This window comes from Cebus imitator, unplaced genomic scaffold (assembly GCF_001604975.1).
Source record: "Cebus imitator isolate Cc_AM_T3 unplaced genomic scaffold, Cebus_imitator-1.0 Scaffold155, whole genome shotgun sequence".
Classification (NCBI taxonomy): Eukaryota; Metazoa; Chordata; class Mammalia; order Primates; family Cebidae; genus Cebus; species Cebus imitator.
In genome coordinates this window covers 1,705,556-1,725,137 of record NW_016107470.1, presented here as the reverse complement: position 1 = coordinate 1,725,137, position 19,582 = coordinate 1,705,556, and the positions used below count along the sequence as shown (strand labels likewise).

General features: G+C 44.4%; 1 protein-coding gene across 1 annotated transcript in view; it reads right to left on the bottom strand.

The window, feature by feature from the left end:
• Nucleotides 1-19,582, bottom strand: part of FAM189A2 (family with sequence similarity 189 member A2) — a 61,765-nt gene continuing 42,183 nt past the window's right edge. Inside the window, exons 4-11 of the mRNA XM_017543436.2 lie at nucleotides 18,973-19,101; nucleotides 17,361-17,468; nucleotides 17,094-17,227; nucleotides 10,449-10,578; nucleotides 10,200-10,278; nucleotides 8,294-8,446; nucleotides 5,792-6,084; nucleotides 1-2,705 (exon numbers count right to left, since the gene is read on the bottom strand). Coding sequence (XP_017398925.1) covers nucleotides 2,502-2,705; nucleotides 5,792-6,084; nucleotides 8,294-8,446; nucleotides 10,200-10,278; nucleotides 10,449-10,578; nucleotides 17,094-17,227; nucleotides 17,361-17,468; nucleotides 18,973-19,101 — 1,230 coding nt within the window. The 3' untranslated portion in view covers nucleotides 1-2,501. The remainder of the gene's footprint in view (nucleotides 2,706-5,791; nucleotides 6,085-8,293; nucleotides 8,447-10,199; nucleotides 10,279-10,448; nucleotides 10,579-17,093; nucleotides 17,228-17,360; nucleotides 17,469-18,972; nucleotides 19,102-19,582) is intronic.

Sequence of the window (19,582 nt, the reverse complement as noted above, 5' to 3'; positions counted from 1 at the left end):
TACTTCAGTAGTCCTTAAAGTCAGAGAAGGGAGACAGAAGTAGGTTTTCAGATTTCGCCGATATCTTCAAGTCCTAGAATTACATGCCATTTCTCAAGTTGCAGGGACAATTCTATGAAGCTAAGACAGCCCCCACCCCACTTGCTCCTGGTGTCCATCTAACTAATGCTTTCAGGCTTTATGCCTCCTTTCCTCTTCTGGTTGGTGCTGCCAATTTCTCATTCCTTGGGATGACTGAGGCCATCTCTGTGACTGTCCCCCCCAAGACTAGAAGCCAGACATTGCCAGCACTTGTGGTGCCTACCTGTCTTCCTTGAGCCTTTCAGGTACACAGGGAGGCCTGTAGTGGCAGGTGGAGGTGAGCGACAGGGTTCAGAGGGAAGGTAGAGAGGAATGCAGCTGGGGGAAAAACAGAAGCCCAGGGCGGTGACAGAGGTCTAGCCAGGCCTGAGTGAGGGAAGGGAGGGCCGGTCCCTTGTCCTGCCTGGCTGTGGGAGAGGGACAAAGTAGTTGGCTAAGAGTCGTGGGGCCTCACCTGGAGAAACCAGTTTGGGGGTACACAAGCAGCTGTGAAAGAAAGAAAAAACTAGACTGGGCCACATGGGCAGTCCATGGAATGTCGGAGAGCTGCAGTGAGGCCCTCAAACAAGGCAGGGGCTTACCCGGGCAGTGGGCCAACCCACAGTGGACAGTGGACAGCTGTGGTGCTGAGAGGACTCCTAGAGAAATGGAAAGATCATGTACCTGAAGGGAATTCAGTTTCTGGGAATGGGAGAATAAGAACATAGAAAATGTCATCCTGAGATGTCACTGTACCCCCAAACACAGCTCACCCCACACAAGGGCCCAGACCCCAGCCTGTTGACAAGCCTCCATCTCTGCCCCATTTCTAGGGCTGTTTCCACAGCCCCCTTCCCACCCCAGCTCAGCACCTCCACATGGGAGTCTTCCCCGCCTTTTCTCCAGCCCTTGTCCCCACGACAGTTCCCATTCTGGCATGGTTTGTTGGCTTGGAGCCAGGGAGTCTGTGGTCTGGGGAGGCAAGCTAGAAATCTTAACAGCCCTTTCTCACAGAAACATGAAATGGCAAACCCATAGCTGTAGAGGAACCATGGAAAAATGAATGAACCTCATTTTCCACATCTGTAAAATAGGGACAATAACAGCTCCCACTGCCTACGCTGTCATGAGCATAAAATGGGAGCGTGTGCAAAGCTCTTGGCCTAGTATCTGGTGCACAGGCAGTGCCCAGCAAGAAGCAGTATTCTACCTCCTATGTAACCTCTTCATTCAGTTCCTCACCTCCACTCACGGCTGGCCTAAACTGTTCTCCATGCAGCATGGTGATCTTCTGAAAATATGCTGACATCCCTCACTCTCCTGAAAACTCATTGTTAGCAACAGGCAGTCTGTGCAGCTTCTGCCCACTGCTGCCCTGACTCAGGGCTGTGGTCCCAGTGACCTCTGATGTTCTTCGCCTCTCTCTCTCTCTCCCTACCTGGAACATTCATCCCTGACCCTCTAAGTCGTGACTCAGCTCAAGTGTCATTTTTCTCAAAGAAGTTTCTCTAACCACCTACTTATCTATTCAGCAATCATCCCCAATCTGTAATTACTTTATTGATTTATTGTTCATGATCCCATGAGAAGGCAGCTCCATGAAGCCATCGAGCTAAGCTCTTGCTGATTGAATGAAGGACACATGTTATCCACGGGCTTTGGATGCTTTATAAATTAAACTGGTTCAGTGGCCTGCGTGGTGAGCCTGACCACCACAGCTCCAAGTTCCCAGTCCTCTGTAAGGCAAGGCTTGGCCACCTGAGTACAAACAAGTATTACACATCAACCCTAGCGGCCCAGAGTAAACATTTTTATTCTCAGCTCTGCCTTAGGGGTCTCTAATTTTGCAAGCATGAGTAAATGGAATCAACAATAATCCTCTCCTTAAATGTCTTGCATTAAAATTTCTCACTTAAAAAGTTTCCTGTTTTGCCTAAAGAGAGTGAGATTTGAGGGTGACCTGAAACAAGCTTGAGGCTTGTGGACACATAGGGTTAATCACCTATTTCCTGCCAATTCACCGAGCAGTGAAAGGCCACAGGCAGCTAAAAATAGCAGCCCGGCAGAGCTGCCCTTCCAAGAGGAAAAGAACTTAGCAACAAAGAGAGACTCTAGGGGTGAAGTGGGCAAAGACTCATTAGCCCAGTTTCTGCCCACGCCAGGGCATGTGACCCCTGGGAATGCCACGAGGCCCAGCAGAGGAAGGAGAGGATCAATGCTTTCATAACCTCCAACTCGGTGCAGCCCAAACCCAAATGGGCCTGGGCTGACCTGTGCATTTACCCCTGAATGCCCTCGGTCAGCAGACACAGGAGCCAACAAGTAGGAAAACGTGTCCTCCACAGTGCCCTCTTTTTTGAGGAGGACCCCAGCTCCTAGCCAGGAAATGGCAGAGAGGAGGGGAATCCTTCCCCTTGGAGTGGCCTTCTGTTTTCCAGGGTTCACAGGACAGTCTCTCGGATGACCCCAATGAGGCTGTGTGGCCGCTCAGCCTCCACTCGCCGGGGCCTCCTCTCAGCTTGGGGCCTCCCCACCGGTGTGAAGGTGCTCAAGTCACCGCAGCTCTGGAGGTGCAGCAGGCCAGGCTGTCTCCGCGAGGGCAGCATGTGGGTCCTGGATGTGCTGGGCTGCAATGGGGCCATTATCTTTGGGAGAAGAGGAGGTGGGGAGAAGTTAAGTAAGTCTTACTAGATGTGGCTCTTTGACTTACCTCCTACGTCCATCCACCTATCTTCATGTGTAATTGCTTTAAAAAAGAAAAAAAAAGGCATTTTCCCAAAGTGGAACTCATTTGAAATTCTGGAGGTTCTTTGAATGTAAATTCTCCAAATGTTCTACCATTTCAGCTGTAGACCCATAAACCACACTTAACTGATTTGTCCACTGCAATTTCTTGCTTTAACATTCTTCTCATCACTTTTCTCTAACTTCTCCAAAGTCTAAGTCAATGATCCTTGCTGGCATCTGAACATTATAACTGGGTCGGGGAGGGACAGTTACTGTCAGAAACATGGATTCCCAGCTGAATTGCCACAGAAATCCCATAGCAATGGGGACAGTTAGCCTGGACTCAGGCTCAGGTGTCTGTATTTTTAACAAGAACCCAAGTGAGAACCACTGATCTGGGATTAGAACCAGGTGATGGATGTATAAAATGTTAACCAAAGTACGGGCACAGTGGCTCATACTTGTAATCCCAGCACTTTGAGAGGCCGAGGCAGAATTACTTCAACACAGGACTTTGATACCAGCCTGGGTAACATAGTGAGACTACCTTTCTACAAAAAAAAAAAAAAAAAAAAAATTGTTTTTAATTAGCTGGGCATGGTGGTTCATGTCTATAGTCCCAGCTACTTGGAAGGCTGAGGCAGGAGGATCATTTGAGCCCAGGAGTTCTAGACCAACCTTGCCAATGTTGCAAGACCTTGTCTCTACTTATTAAAAAAAAAAAAAAAACTTAGCTGGGCGTGGTGGTGTGTGCCTGTAGTCCCAGCAACCTGAGAGGGTGAAGCCAGGATCACCTGAGCCCAGGATTTCAAGGCTACAGTGAGCTATGACTACACCACTGCACTCTCGCCTGGGTGACAAAGCAAGACCCTGTTTCAAAAAAAAGAAAAAAGGTCAACCTAAACCATCCAATGATGTTTCAAATGGATATGATAATCCTTTAATAAACAACACAAAAACCAGACCAGTTAATTTGTAAAAAGTATTTAAGAATGATTCTTTTGCTAGATCTATTTTGCAATGTGTCACAAACATAATTTTGAATATATAATAATATCACTTACTTTGTAAAAATGGCAAAAATATGAACAATTCCTCATCCAACTGGGATTTAAGAGAACTGTTCAGTCAATGTTTTAAAAATTGCACAGCCATGTCTATATGACCTATAATACTGCTAACAGCTTGGGAAAAACTTGGGGCTTTATTATTACCTAACATCACAGCACAATCATTTGGATGACGTTTTGTTTCATTTGTACTTTCTGAGCTTTGAAGATCATTAGAAAGTTATTCCCCCAAAGATGGGAAATTAAACGTTATCAACAGTCTACTAATTACATTTGTATTTAAGGTCTGTCTTGTCTCCTGATTCAGAATGAAAGTTCAACATTCATAGAAGCTGACTGTGTTACATAGTAAGTTAGGATAAGTGGTTTTGATATCAGTGAAAATCAAAATGGATCTAAAAACTCCAATGTGGGAAGCCAGCTAGAGTCAGAAATAACAGGTCTCCTTCTGCAGTCCTTACCTCCTGCCTGGGAAAAGGTATGGCATTACAAAACCTGACCTCTAGGGTCCAGTCCTGGAAGGCCCAGCAGATGGCCCAAAATATATCACAAAAATCTCAGCACCTGAACTTTTAACCTGTCTGGAGCACAAAGATCTAGCAAACATTTGTAATGATAGCATCCAGTGAACTGTACAAGTGCTTGTTCTTTTTTCCCAAGGAGCAAAACTTTGCAGAAGGTCCAGGCCCACTGCCTGGTGAATGCTCCAGCTCTTACTTCATCAGAGCTTAGCAGCCTTCCAGAAGTGGCTCCTGTTTATTGGACAGAGGGAAGGTGACAGAGAATGATATCTGGAGTAACTAAGGGACACCAGGATGTAAAATGTTTCCCCTACACAGGTTAGTAACTGGAGCCGGATCCAGAACCATCAACTGATCAGACTTTTTAGGGTCTGTGGTTCATGTACCTCTTCATGCAAGTAATCAGATCATTCCTTCCCGCTGGATCCCCTGAGAGACTGGGAGAGAGTTTGGCTTCCGGCTTCTGTAAGAAGAGGCCAGCACGTAGAAAGAGGGAACAGAGGGAAAAGTGAGAAGGGTATTTACTCAATCTGAGTTGAAAATTTACCTATGATCCTGAAGTTGGTAATTACCCTGAGAAATTAGCCCATTTCAGTTGAAGAAGCATTCTGGGGGCATTTAATGCACAAAGACACATAACATCCAAATGCCATTGTGGGGTGCTGTCTGCAGCCTCCACCCCACTACCTGTAGCAATGAAGCAAACATCCAAAAGGGAATGGCTTTTAAAAGAGTTGGAGGGAAGGCCGTTACCAGAGGGAAACTCCATTCATTCAGAAATAAAGGTACAGAGACTAACTAGTCCAACCCTTTACTTTAAAGAGGAGAAACCTGAGACCCAACTGGATTATGTTCATGCCCAATTCTATCTTTTCCCAAGTGACTTCAGTTTTGGGGATTGCCTTGTACTTTTTAATCTATAGGAAGAAAAGGTGTTTATTCCTTTAGGACCTGTTGGCTTATTTATCTTGCCAAACATTTCATGGTAATGTGAACAGCTCTTAGAATCTTGTCAATATTAAAATTCACTTATGTCATCATTTTCAAAGAGCTGAGAAAACATGCCCTATCAAAGGAAACCTTCAATTCAGGAAACCAAATGTTGCATGCACTCCACACTGTCCATAGCCTTTGCTCTTATTCCTAAGACACACTCTTTTCTTTTTCCAGACATGCTTTCACATCCCAGAAAAACTGGATTTTCTTCCCTTGAGCCAAGGATGATGTAGGAAAGTCACCACACTTGAAAGCTCCGTGGCTTCCTCTCTCTCCCTCCCCTGACCTCCCAACCACATTTACCTGAAGACTGTGACCATGAACTTACTCTGCCTCAGACAGGAAATTGGAGAAGCCACTTGAGCTGCTATGAAAATGAGTTATCTGATTCATGTCTGAGATTAATAATAAAACTACCTGTTCTAGGAAACTGGCACTTGTGATGGCTTCCTCCATGTGCTCCTCATCAGACTTCAAAACAGATTTAATGTTTTCTACAAGTTCATGGATGTCTGGGGTCATGCTACAGGAGGACTGCTCCAGGAACCTCGCCACCAGCAGCTTGGTGTCCATGTAGGATTTGTAATCTATCAAAGACCGTGGTCTGCATCGCGAAGCTCTTGATCTCAGGCCTCTCCTCAAAGTCACTGCAGCCAAATCCAGTCTCCTTTCAGTCTGTGTTGCAGCTTCACAGCTGAGCACTGGGGCAGCTGTAGGCAGAAACAAATAACATGTACCCATTGGCCAACCCCTTTTGAATACATGCCTGTACCTGAAAGCACAGACCACAAAACTCAACATGGAAGCATCTGACAAATGCTGATAGCCATGCACACCCTGCTTTTCATCTTGCAGAAGGGGGGAAAACAACTATGATACCAGGTTATTCCCTGAAGTCCAGTTCCACTTGGATATGGTCCAAAACATGTAATGGTGTCATGTACAACACCACCCCCAAGGTAAAGCCGGATGGTAGAGAGGAGAATCCAGAATGCAAACCACAATGAAGTAAGTTTCATGGGGTATGACAAATAGATGGGGATGGATGGGCCAAGCAGGAAAAATGTGGCTGACCAATGAAAGGACGTTCCAAGGAGTGAGGATGAAGCAGTCACTTAAGAGAGGAAGGGGCTGAAGGAAGACAAGACTTGTCGGATGAAAGTAATGCTCTGGTCACTTTGACTATACCTTTGTCCCAAATGTCCTCAAGGACATTGTACTGACTTGCATTATTGATGCTCACACCATGGATATGAGGTAGATCTATAGCTATTACAGAAAGAGAAATTTAGGTGCAGAAAAAGTACACATCATTTGGAAGTCAACAGAGGGCCTGAGAAATCCATCACAGGCTCTAATCTCCACGGCTACCTACATCAGCAAGGGTGTAAAGACCAGCAGAAGGCTTCTGCACTGTGAAGTGGGTCAAGCAAAACTCAGATCTGGTCATTATGTGTCCAGAAGCCAGCCAGCAGCCTTCAGTGTACACAGCACTGGTATCATCAGTCTATGAAGGCCTGATAAGCAGAACTTTAGAAATTCAAAGAAGACAAGAAGCAGGAGGTGAGAGCAGGTGAAGAAGGGGAGCACTCCTTTTCTTCTGGAGAAAGGTAGGCACGGGGAGCTCTAAACCAGGATTCGAGACTGTCCCCTCAGGCAGCCATGTACATGTCACAGAGAGCAAGAGTCTTTCAGAAGCACTCGCCAAAGACACTCGTGTGAGGACAGAGTCAGGGTCTCCACTCTTCCACTCGAAGGCAAGCTTGTGCCTTCCACAATGGAGGGCTCCAGCAGCTGCTGTCCTCATCTCTGCAGGTCTGCAGAATGAGAAAGGGTTCCAGAGAGATTTCCCTAAGAGGTGCAAACAGCTAAGTTTCCATTGAGGCTGTAGTGCTCAACTTGCCATGTAGGGTGTAGGAGACCCACAGTGAAGGCAGGTCTTGGGAATCAGAAGCCAGGCTGCCCAGCCACTGGCTTTCAGAGACTCAGTACCAGGTGGCAGGACTTTCTACTCAGAAGCCGCTGTAGAGACAAGAGGAGTGTTCTCTCTGGCTCGCACATGGTCAATCCAGAGCTGTGGCAAATAACACACTGTCAGAGGGGCAGAACAGAGACTGCAAGGGCTCAAGGCAGGACCCTAGAGAGAGCAGGGTGGAGGATTATCAGAGTTTTATTTGCATAGAGTTTTAGAAGAACAGAGGTCAGCCCTGCTAGACTACTTCACAAGAAGCCAGTGCTGGTGGAGTTACAGGAGGTTTTAATTTTCTTCCTTTAGTTTCTTTATTTTTTATAATTTTCTACAATGAAGAGATATTTGGAGATGTTCAGGTATTCACATATTCAGAAAAAAATCCTCTGTCGTTACTTTAATTTTTTTAAATGTTTAGTTATTCAGGTAACATCAATACACAAACTCAACACAGAGAGAGAGGTGAAGTGTGTGGGCATATGTATTTCATTCTATCAAAGTTCTAAAAACAAGGTCGGATTCCAATAATTCAATCTACTCATACATAGTAAAAATATGACAAATTATAGAAGAGGGAGTATACAAAAATCCTTTTGACTTTTTTTTAAGAGAATGCATATTCCCATAGGATTGCAGCATCTAGAAACCAGAACTAGGTGTGCATAATTTTCTTCATATAGCACCTAGCACAGTATCATGTACAACCAAATATTTTTTATGACGATGACTTTAAAAAAAATAAAATAAAACCCTACCATCCTGAAAAGACATGATAGATGTATATTTCTAGCATGCATGTAGAATATTTTACTTTCCCAAGGCCTCATAAGCTCTTTCGAATAACCACGTCAACTGCAGGGTCTCGAGCTGGCCAGAGCCACCTGCCTTCACCTGGCTCCTTTAGACAAATAAGTACAGAGCCCTGCGAAGAGCTTGGGGAATGACATCACCTCTCTCCTCAGAATGATGGAGCATGGGGTCACTCTTCGACCTTGTCCTCAGGGGTGGGAGGGCTCTGTGGCTTCTCACAGGACACACCAGGGTTGAACTGGGAGTTGGCATGGATGCATTTTCTTCTGCAGGTATGTTAGGAATGTCCCCACCTGATTTTTTTTTAAAGAGGCAAAATATAAATTATTTCACAGCTGTGGTCCTCGAAATGGACAGGAAACACCTGTAAGCCTAAACCTGCCGGGGCAAGGGTAATATAGTTAATAACATTTACTCAGGCTGCTGGCCCAGTAAGTTTTTATATCACTGCACTATGGGAAAACTTGCCTTTCCAAACCACCCCTCCATGCCTAAAACAAACAAACAGAAAAATTTAAATCCAAGAGCAAAATAAAGGAGCCATGCCAAAATGTCAGGGTTTTTTCCCCTAAAGGTGCTTAGAACCTTCTCCAGGGAAGCATCCTGGGGCAGTACTGAAAAGCTCCCTGACAGCTCAGGATAAGCCTGGTTCTCAGGAAGCTAATACCTGGACAGGTGAGGTGGCTTCCCTGTGGGCTGAAGAGCCCCCGGATGGCTAAGATAGAGAGTCAAGCGGCCACTAAAAAAACCTGTAAAACCCCACTGGAATTGGATAATATATGCTCATGAAAATAAAATCACATCATTTGTGAGCCTGAGTTGTAATTCGGGAAACTGTTTTAAAAAATGGAAAGATTGACCAGGTGCAGTGGTTCATGCCTGTAATCCCAGCACTTTGGGAGGTCGAGGGTGGGTCCCCTGAGGTCAAGAGTTCCAGACCAGCCTGGCCAATATGCTGAAACCCCATCTCTACTAAAAATACTAAAATTAACTGGGCATGGTGGCACATGCCTGTAATCCCAGCTACTCAGTAGGCTGAGGCAGCAGAATCACTTGAACCTGGGAGGCGGAGGTTGCAGTGAGCTGAGATCTCACCATTGCACTCCAGCCTGGGCAAAAGGAGCAAAGCTCGGTCTCAAAAATAAATAAATAAATAAAAATAAGATAAAATAATTAAAAAATGAAAAAATTATGAACATAGGAAACAGAACACTGCTTCATAATTCTACTTAGGATGGAAGGTGAACAGAGCACAGAGTATTACATTACAAATAGTACTGCTGAAAAATCACCTCCATCTAAAATTGCTAAGAGTTGATCCATTATTTATTACCATTTGCAATTTTGTCCTAGTGGACAATTCTCTGGGCCACTTAAAACCTCCCCAAAGAGAGAAGGGCACAACAATGTTCCCTTAAATAACAATGATAAATGTAAACTGACTCTAGTACTTACTGTAGTATTGAAAATCAGAATTCACTAGCTGCTCAGACAGCATGACCTGGGCCCTAGGTTATAAATCATACAGCACAATCTCACCTCAAACCACTCTGCAATAGAGGAAATTTTTTTCTCCTGCCAAAAGTCTAGCTAATTTTTAGGAGGAAGAAAATCACAGATCAGAAAACACAGGAATACCAAATCAAACTTTGTAATCTATTTCATGGTTCCTGAGAGTAGTTTGGCTCATAAAAAATTCTAAGGATATCTTTTTTCAGTTCACATATTTTCTCTGATGTATAAGCCCTAATAGTTGATGGTATTTTTGTGCCTGGAGAAAAAGATGTAGCTTGAACTATTTGCTGCAAGAATATCTGCCCTCCAACAAAATACCAGACAGCATCATTATTTTATCATGGCTTTTTTTTTTTTCATTTGTAGAGACAGGGTCTCTCTATGTTGCCCAGGCTGGCCTCCAACTCTTGGCCTCATGTGATCCTCCCACCTTGGCCTCCCAAAGTGCTGGGATTACAGAGATAAGCCACCTTGCCCAGCTTATTTTATCATGTTTTAATCTACTGAATCATGTCATAATGTATGTACTACCTTGAGTCACTTGTGTGCAGCATGGATCCAATGGGATCACAGCAGCTTCTGATCCTTCTGGCATTTGAAATGAAGATCCCTGCATTGCAGGAAAAAAGAGGGTTATTTTGTGGATGTTTAATTCAGCCCTCGTCAGACTCAATGAACTCCTTAAAAAGATGTGTGGGGCCCAGTCTCCTCGCTGTCTCTGGGGATGGGGGGTGCTGTGTTGCCCACTTGCAGTCAGTGTACTTAGAATCAGGACGGTACCTGCTCCTGGTCCATCTGGCTCACCACAGCTTCATATGGCGGCGGGGGATCCAGAGGACAGAACACTTCCACACCTTTGATTCGAGCTCCATAGATGTGTGGCAGGGGAATAACATCAGGACCAACCATCCTAGGAAAAGCGACTTGGCATCAGAAAGCACGTTCTACAACCTGGCCATGTGACTGCAATGATGCCTGGATACTGACTTTGCCCTAAACCATGGGAAAACCACTTACCTCTCCATACCACGGCCCCCGGGCCAGGAGAGGGAGAATAATAGAAGCTGCTCTCTGATGGAGTGGCCAGAGTTCCTTATGCAAATGACAGTGTATAAAATGCAACCCCATCATTCCATTTAAAACCATCAGTCTAAAAGCAAACAGTAATCCATAGAGACATAGGACAGATTAGTGGTTGCCACGGGATGGGGGAGAAGGGAATGGGGAGTGACTGTTTGATGGGTATGGGATCTCCTTGAAGTATTGAAAATGCTTTGGAACTAGATAAAGGTGATGACTATGAAATAATGTGAATGTACTAAATGCTACTGAATCGTATACTTTGGTTAATTTCATTTTATATGAGTTTCATCTTAATTTAAAAAACAACTAAGGACTCAGGGAAATTCAGTTATTTCTTACACTCTGCATGGCTCTTGTTTTCGTCCTGTGGCTAAAGAACTGTCAACAGCAAAATTCAAAATAATAGCAAAATCCTACACAACATTTCTCCCCAATGGTGATAGAAAATTCCATAAATCTCTGTTCAAGGTGCTAGATGATCTAGATAAGGAAGAATCTAAGTTTTAAAATAATTTATAAAATACATATACAATCCAGAAAACCTGTATTCCACGATGCAGTATCAGAGAATGAAAAAAAAAACCGAGCAAAAGTTTGCCTGTTCTTGAAATTCAAAAAAGAATTTTAGAAAGCTAATAGAAATGGATGAGAAAACAGATTCTTGGGCTAGTTGCTTGCAGGCACTGCCTTTTGGGGAGAGGTGTTCTCTGAATTTACAGTTGTTTCGTTTTATTCTTTGTGGCCATGTACAAAATGTGATTGGTGGAAGAAAAAATTTGAAAAGGATGCGGTCTTCTTTCTTTCCAATAACAAAGCTTCTGGAATTCTGGCATTGAAAAGAATGAGACTCTGCAACCTGAATGAAACGATGAGAAAGCACTCCCTCATTTTCCTTTATATTTATCTGTTCATAAGCGAGGAGCTCATCCCCTGCTTGGCCTGAAAGGGAAGGCAGAAGGTGATGTGCTAACACCTGAAGTGGGAACGTTTTCAGGTTCAGCCCACAACACGTGAAGCCTCCAGTTGGAAGCGAGGCACTAGCACAAAGGGTCCCTTTGTGAGGCAAAGTTATCATGAAAGAGAGATTCTCCCCTGAGAGCAGGTCTTGCCAACAGGCTTCATTCCAACTCCCGTATTCCACTGAAACTGTTTAAGGACTACAAAGGCTGAGTGACTCTGAGAAGCCAAATGCTTCCTGGATCTAAGAATGAAAACCCTTTCCTGGCCAATGAACAGTGAAATTTGTTTTCATCTATGAGACCTATGGACCTCTTGTCCTCTCCAGAGGGCCAGCCTTCCATCTTTAAAGAGCATAGCCCTATGAGCCACTGTCCTAGCACTTACAAACAGTTAACTTTTTCTCCCCAATAAATAAAACCTGTATTTCTTCACTGCTGTGTCCCCTGCCTGGAAAGATTATCTCTCCAGCTTTGGTTGTCTGTTGGTTAGCTCTGATGGTCCCCGTTTGGCATTCCCAACGCAATGGCTACCTATGTGTCTGGAGAGAGGAGAGGGCTTGCTGAGGGCTAAGAGGTCAGAAGAACAGGCTCTGTTTTAGATCCTAAACTTGCAGAATTTCTTCCAGAAGAACAACTGGGGAAAGAGGGGGCATACTTTATCCAAGCTGATCACAAAATAAACAGCTTCTATGGTAGTTATGATAATCCCCATAAAAGCTTTGCTTTGAAGGAAGATGCTGCTAGAGTTGACATAGAAGGAAAGATCCTTTCCTATTCAGCAGTCTGTTTTATCTCATTTGAGTAAACAAGGATCCATGGAGGGAAATGGGTCTGCTACATACTGGCAGGTTGTTTGTTTGTTTGTTTTGAGATGGAGTCCCTCTCTGTTGCCCAGAAGCTGGAGTGCAGTGGCGCAATCTCAGCTCACTGCAACCTCTGCCTCCCAGGTTCATGTGATTTTCCTGCCTCAGCTCCTGAGTAGTTGTGACTACAGGCGCACGCCACCACGCCTGGCTAATTTTTAGTAGAGACAAGGTTTCACCGTGTTAGCCAGGATGGTGTTGATCTCTTGACCTCGTGATCCATCCACGTCAGCCTCCCAAAGTGCTGGGATTACCGGCATGAACCACTGCACCCAGCTGGTTNGGGATCTACCCTCTTCACAAATTAAGTGTACAATGCAGTGTTACGGACTCTAGGCAGGACGTTGTGCAGCAGATCTCCAGAACATGTTCATGTTGCATTGCTGAAACTTTCAACAGCAATGTCCCACTTCTCCTCCCCTCAGCCCCAGAAACCACCATTGTACTCTCTGCTTCTGTGAGTTTGACTATTTTAGTTAATTAATTAATTATTTTAGATAGAGTCTCGCTTCATTGCCTGGGCTGGAGTGCAGTGGCATGATCTCGGCTCACTGCAACCTCTGATTCCCCGGTTCAAGCAATTCTCCTGTCTCAGCTTCCCAAGTAGCTGGGATTACAGGCACCTGCCACCATGCTGGGCTAAATTTTAAAATATTTTTAGTAGAGATGGAGTTTTACCATTTTGGCCAGGCTGGTTTTGAACTTCTGACATCAAGTGATCTGCCTGCCTCAGCCTCCCAAAGTGCTGGGATTACAGGCATGAGCCACTACACCCAGCTGGTTTTTTTTTTTTTTTTTTTAACTCTTCTTTCCTCTGATCCCCATGGCTCTCAGCCCTGGTAAGGTGGGTAGAATAATCTTGGGAGGTTCTAAAACTATGGATGGTCCAGACCTCGCTTCTAGAAATTCTGCATTCATTGCCTGTGGTGGGGCCCGGAAATCTGACCGTTTTAGTGCTCCTAGGGCATTCTAAGGCACCACCAAGATTGAGCACTATTGCAAAGGAAATGGATAATGGTGATTGAAATGACAACCTTGTTCTACTGGGCAAGTTGATCAAATTTTTATTACGAATGAGGGCCTTCAGAAGATAGTTGTCTAATAAGGTCAGGCTAAGGTTAAGAGCTAAGTGTTTCTTAAGAGTAGGACACATACTGAGAGCATTTTAAACCGCAGAACTAACACTGGGAAAGCTGGCTCTAAGCTGTTCTTTTCAGAAAGCTTCTTATGTTCATTATCTTATAACAATACTCCCCATAGCCATGTGACAGTGAAGGTGAATGAGGAAACTGAGGCTCAGAAATGGCGAGAACTCATCCTGGGTCACCCTCTGCAGAGGCTATAGAACCTGGGCTCTTTCAAGTGCATCACCAAGTCTCCAGGAAGCCTTCACTCATACAGGGTCAGGAACACGGACGATGGAAATTCAAGGCATGTTCTACTTTACTGCTACAAATAGGCCTTGAAAACTCACTCGAGGGGAATGCAGCACTGAATACACCACTGACCAAAGAATCCTCCTCCTTCTGTACTGGAAAACTGTACCCTGTGACTGGGCACGGGGTTCCTGCACAGAGTGGGGAGAGGGAAGTGCCCTCCTTCCACCCTCTATCGCTGAGCACTGGCTCAACCGCAAGATCGCCCAGGTTCACTTGAGTTTGGATTTGGAAATTCTCAGGAGGAAATGAGTGGAGTTTGGGGGGCTCTGCTTTAAGAAATGTCCACGTCAACCACATCAATGCCTGACACGCCCCTGCTCCGTCTTCAGTTTTATTTAATATGCTACATCCCCAGAGTAAAAAGCAGGTCCATTTTCATGAAATAGGTTGGAGACTCCTTGATTTCTGGCTCAAGCCAACTTCTGAGAACAGAGACATCCTGGAGTCGTGGAGGTAGGGTGTATGGCCCCTCCTGTATTACAAATCAATTCACAAAGTAGCCAACCCATCTTTGGACAGAAACCTCAACTGCAGTCAGGCTTCCGTTTATGACAGTAACACGAGAAGCCTTTTCTCAAGGAGATACCAATGCATGAAGTGGTTGTATTTATAGAAGTTAAATAAATAAACCCTTTCTGAGAGGTCATAATACCTTACAGGAAGTGGGGACCCTCTGTTGTGTGAAAACTCAGAATAAAACTGGTCATAGAAATAGTAACAAAAGCATTCATGAATATTCTTGCCTGTCTGCTTATGAGAAAGAAAATTACTAATTGAGGTTAAACTGTAATATCTATAAAGCTGATTTATACTGTGAATCTAGCAAATTTTTAAATTTTTTGATAGAACATGTATCTGAATGTGAATAAACTCAGCCCTTTTGAATAAAGGAAAGTAGGCTGCACTCTGATATTCGTAAAATTTTTAAAAATCAAGGTGTTTGCCCATTGCTAATATAATTACAGGGGTCCAGGCAGGTATTTTGGACTGGGCAATGTCTTCTTTCTCACAAGACTACAGTGATTTAACTCCCTCCTTCCACCTTCTTTCTAGAAAGCTCTGAGTGATAAAGCACTTGATGAGAAGCTTGTCTTTTTCTTCCAACCTGGATTTGGCCAGAGGCTGTCTCAGGACTCAGAGAGACAAATCCGAGGATGCACCTTGATCTTAAAGAGTGGAAATATCTGCACTGAGAAGCACTATTATGGTGGAGCAGAGAAGAGAAAGGAAAGCGAGGAGACAGGAAGGTCGGGAGTGCTCAGAGCACACTGCGGGATGGCACGGCTCCTAAACCCACATGAGTCACTTTCCCTTTCTGCCACTGCAGGAAACTAAATCTGTCTATTGCCTCCTCCTAGGTCAACGAAGTGCTCATCCGCAACCTCAGCGCCAAGGAATTCTTATTGGAGAGGGTATTTCTCATCCCCACCATGAAATATCAGTCATTTTTGCTGTCCTCCAATGTACCCTCTACAGACAGCCTGAGAAAGGGCTAAGATTTTTACAAATGTGTCCTCAGGTACAGAAAGAACATGTATTCTGCTGCCATACCTCTTCTGCCTCTGTCATTCTTGGCTCATTTCCTGAAAGATTAGGGAAGCCATCCCAGCCCCTGAGGCTTCGAAATTCCAGTAGAGGCCACTCCCTGAACAACAGAGAGGCCGAGCTGTCCCACGGGCCTAGCCCAGGCCACCTGTCACCCTGCTTACACCCCCTCCAGCTTTGCAGTCATCTCAGCCCCGGCCTGGGCAGGTGGGCAGGGGAGGGCATAGAGGTAGGGCTCGGGTATAACTCTAAGGGACAAGTCAGCAGCTAACCCACTGAAAAGAACACTAACAGTGTGTGGGTGGCCGCCCCACTGGTGATGCATCTCAAAGTCACATACAGCTGCCCTGGATATTAGAAAATGCTTCTCTAAAAACCTCAAGCTCAGCACCAAATTGGTTTGATCAGTCTCTACATGTACTACAGCAATTAAAAAATAGAAATTTCTGGCCCTCTGAATATGAAGCTAAAGACACTAGTCTTTCTGTGGAATTGAGAGATTTTTCTTTCAGAAAGTTAAACAGAGGTTTGCTTATCCTTTAAACTTTAAACTCAGCTTAAGGTCACTTCATCCAGGAAACTATCTCTGACTGCCTTACAACTCTGGGTTAGGTGGACCTTCTCTGTACACCAAGCATCCCTCTTTTGAATACTATTGTGATCCTTCCAACATTTTAATGACCTAGACTATGAGCTCCTTAATGTTAGGGGAGGAAGCAGGTCTAGCTCATTTTGAATTCCAATAACCCAGCACAGCAACTACTAAGCAGCAGAGGATTCTGTTTGTTGAAGGAATAAAATAAGTCTTTCTTTAAAAAGGTTTGATTCTAGAAGTTGCTAACAATCAGACAAATGTATGCGGCATTTCATTATACCAATAATAATCCTTGATATTTAAGAAAGTCAAAAATTTGAGCTTGAAATTTGAAAAGGAAAGTAAGTATGAGATCTATTTTTTCTAGACCAGGGAGATACAATTAATAATTAATCTCTTTTTAATGGCTAGGAAGAATTTCATGATTGGTGAGACCTGCTGATGGTGTTACAATGAAACATCGATTTGGCCTAACTGGAAGTGTTTCCAAGGCAACGGCGACTCTCAATCATGTCAGATTAACAGCTGTTATCTCCCTGGGTGTCAGTTTTCCTTCGAAAGGTAATTGAAATTGAAAATGTCTATCTTTAGGTTCAAAGTTTAACCTTTCTTTGGATTCATCTGGTTTATCGGACAAAGAGAGACAGAGAAAGTAAGACAGAAAAAAGAGAGAGAGAGACAGAGAGAATAGAAACCCCTGAAAAATAGCACAATCGGTTTTCAATTTTCTAAAGAAGGCTGGCAGATGTGGACTCTCTAAAAGCCAGACCTCAGGGTTCACCAGGTGATTTTGTCACTCATTGGGCTAATGTTCCTTAAGTCAGGCACAATTTTTCTTTTTCAAAGAAAAGCCGGATCTCATGCTGTGAGTTCTGGAGACATTTCAGTCTTCAGAGCCCACAGCACCCCACTCAGACTGCAGGGGAACTCAGGAGTGATACCTGCGGTTCATCCGGGGTGTGCACGAGTAAAACGTGGCAAAATAGGAAGGGGGAGGCACAGGCGGCACAAAGTCATCAGGGTCGGGGATGCGTCCATGATCCTCCACTTCTTCAGCAGAAATCTGGGATTCATCCTGATTAAACAGCAGCTCAGTTAGTCAACAGCCTTCCTTACAAAGGCAGGGGGAGAGAGGCAATGGATGGCAGGAAAGGGTCCATGGGCTGGCTCCGCAGAAACATGGGCATGGCGCCCTTGCGTAGACTTACGATGCAGGATCTCCTGGTTGCGAATATCTGGAGGTAGCGGAGGGCGGCAGCCACCAAGCAGACGGTGGTGGTCAGGGCATTCAAGGCACACAGGGCAAAGAGGACTTTCTGGGGCAAGGAAACAATGGCACCACTAAGTACTTCAACACGCATGACCAGAATACGATGTAGACACTCTTAAAAATGATAGTAACATTCTCTCCATAAGACAATTCTCAGGAGAGGGTGCATGTAAAGGACTTAGGTGTTGTTTAGTTCATGGAAAGCGCCCAAATAAATGCTGGCTATTATTATGACCCTCATGCAATAATGTGTACTTCTTAATTTCAAAAACTTATCTTAGAAGCTCCCTGTCATAGAATGACCCGGTATGACAGTACTTCTCTTTGCAAGCATCAGAATATTGTCAGGAAACATTCCTTCCAGGAGAGCAGTGAGTTTCTCTTCTGAGGCTGATGTCCCCAAGGATAGCAATTCCCAGCTTCCTCCCTCCCACAGCCTCCCACCAGGACAGCACACTGCTTAATTTGTGGCCACTGATTCTATTTCAAGAGCAATTGGCCGCACTGCCCCTTGCACTTGACGAGAACGCTGCAGGGGCCGGCCCAGCCAGAGTGTATAAAGGACTTGTCTCTACTAAACACACATCTCAAAATAGCAGCAAAGCCCATTCCAAAAGCTTCTGTTGCTACAGTCCTGGCTCCTTTAGTGGGGCTTTCCCCAAGCTAAGTCCTGGCTCAGAAAGTTTGGGGGTGACTCAGCTACCAAAAACGCAGAAGCCATGGAAAGCAGGCCATCTCTACATCCCACACACCCCAGAGCTGGTAGCTTGGAACAGTTCTCTTTGCTTGGAGATTCTTCCTCCTCACCAAAATGAAACCCAAAACAAACATCTAAAGAAAGCCGGCGGAAGTGGACTCTCTCAAAGCCATACCTCAGGGTTCACCAGCTGATTTTGTCACTCACTGAGCTAATGTTCCTTAAGTCAGGGCACAATTTTTATACAACTCCCTGATGAAGGCTAATTGTGTATTTCTCTTCAACTGGGATCATCTGTTTGTTTGTTTAATCTTTTTGGCTTATTATAATTGTTGCTTATTAAACAAGAGCTAAAGTGCTTCAATTCCCCCTATATTTTCTGGCCAGTCTCTCTCCTTAGGATATGTATTGCAGACTGGTAGCACTCCGTGTTCCATATGACCCATGTGAGCAAACAAATGAGTATCACAACAATGACACATGAGTGTGCAACTTAAAGATTTTGCTAAAAGCTGCACCATATATATGTGTGTAGGTATACATATATGCGTATGTATATGTATATGTGTATACATACATAAATATATAGTCAGCTCCTTTCCATTTTTTACTGTCTTACAGTTCTCCAACACAAAGAAACATATTCATACATAGTTTAACACACATAATAACCCGTGGTTCTTTCTGCATTCAATTCTGTTTCTGTGTACCAATGAGGGGTCGCTCACATGTGCTTTCCAGCAGCTAAATTGTTTGAGGGAGGTAACAGAACATGAATATTTCAAGTAACTTTGCCTTCTTTGGGGGCTCTGTGGTGTATTTATCAGTGGGGGTGGGAATCTGTTCAAGGTACCTTAAGTAGAAGGTGAACAGCGCTACAAGGCTGAACCGGAAAGAGTTTCAAGGCATTTTCTTTGTCTGTGCATTTGGCTGGTTGAAATTCTTCACAACAGAAGCAAATCTTGCCTTCACCTAAGTCCACCTTAAGGGAGGAAAGGTAGAAAAATACTTTAATTATTAAAGAAAAATACCCTGGCTCCACCATAGAGCACCACTCCTGTAGAATGAGATACTGCAGGGTTCTGTGTCAGGCAATGCCTCTTTTGGTCAGGATGGGCTAGGGTACCGCATGGTAACAACCAAAACGTAAATTTCAGTGGCTTTCCCAACAAAGGGAATTTTAATATTCCTCCTCTCTCCTTTAAAGTCTCCAGCTGAGATCTTCCTGTTTTTATACTAATCCTGTTTAGTACTAACTGATAAGCAGTTAAATGAGATGAAGTATCAGGCTGCATTCTGCTCATGTACGTGGGTCCCACTCTTCCCCAACAGGAACCAAATTCACTGTTTTTTCCCAACACAATGCACTCTGATTTTCATTTTTTGCACTTGGTGCAAGCCTTAAGATCTTAACCTGAAAGCTCTGTCTCTCTCAGACAATGCTAGGCATCATCTTATAAAGT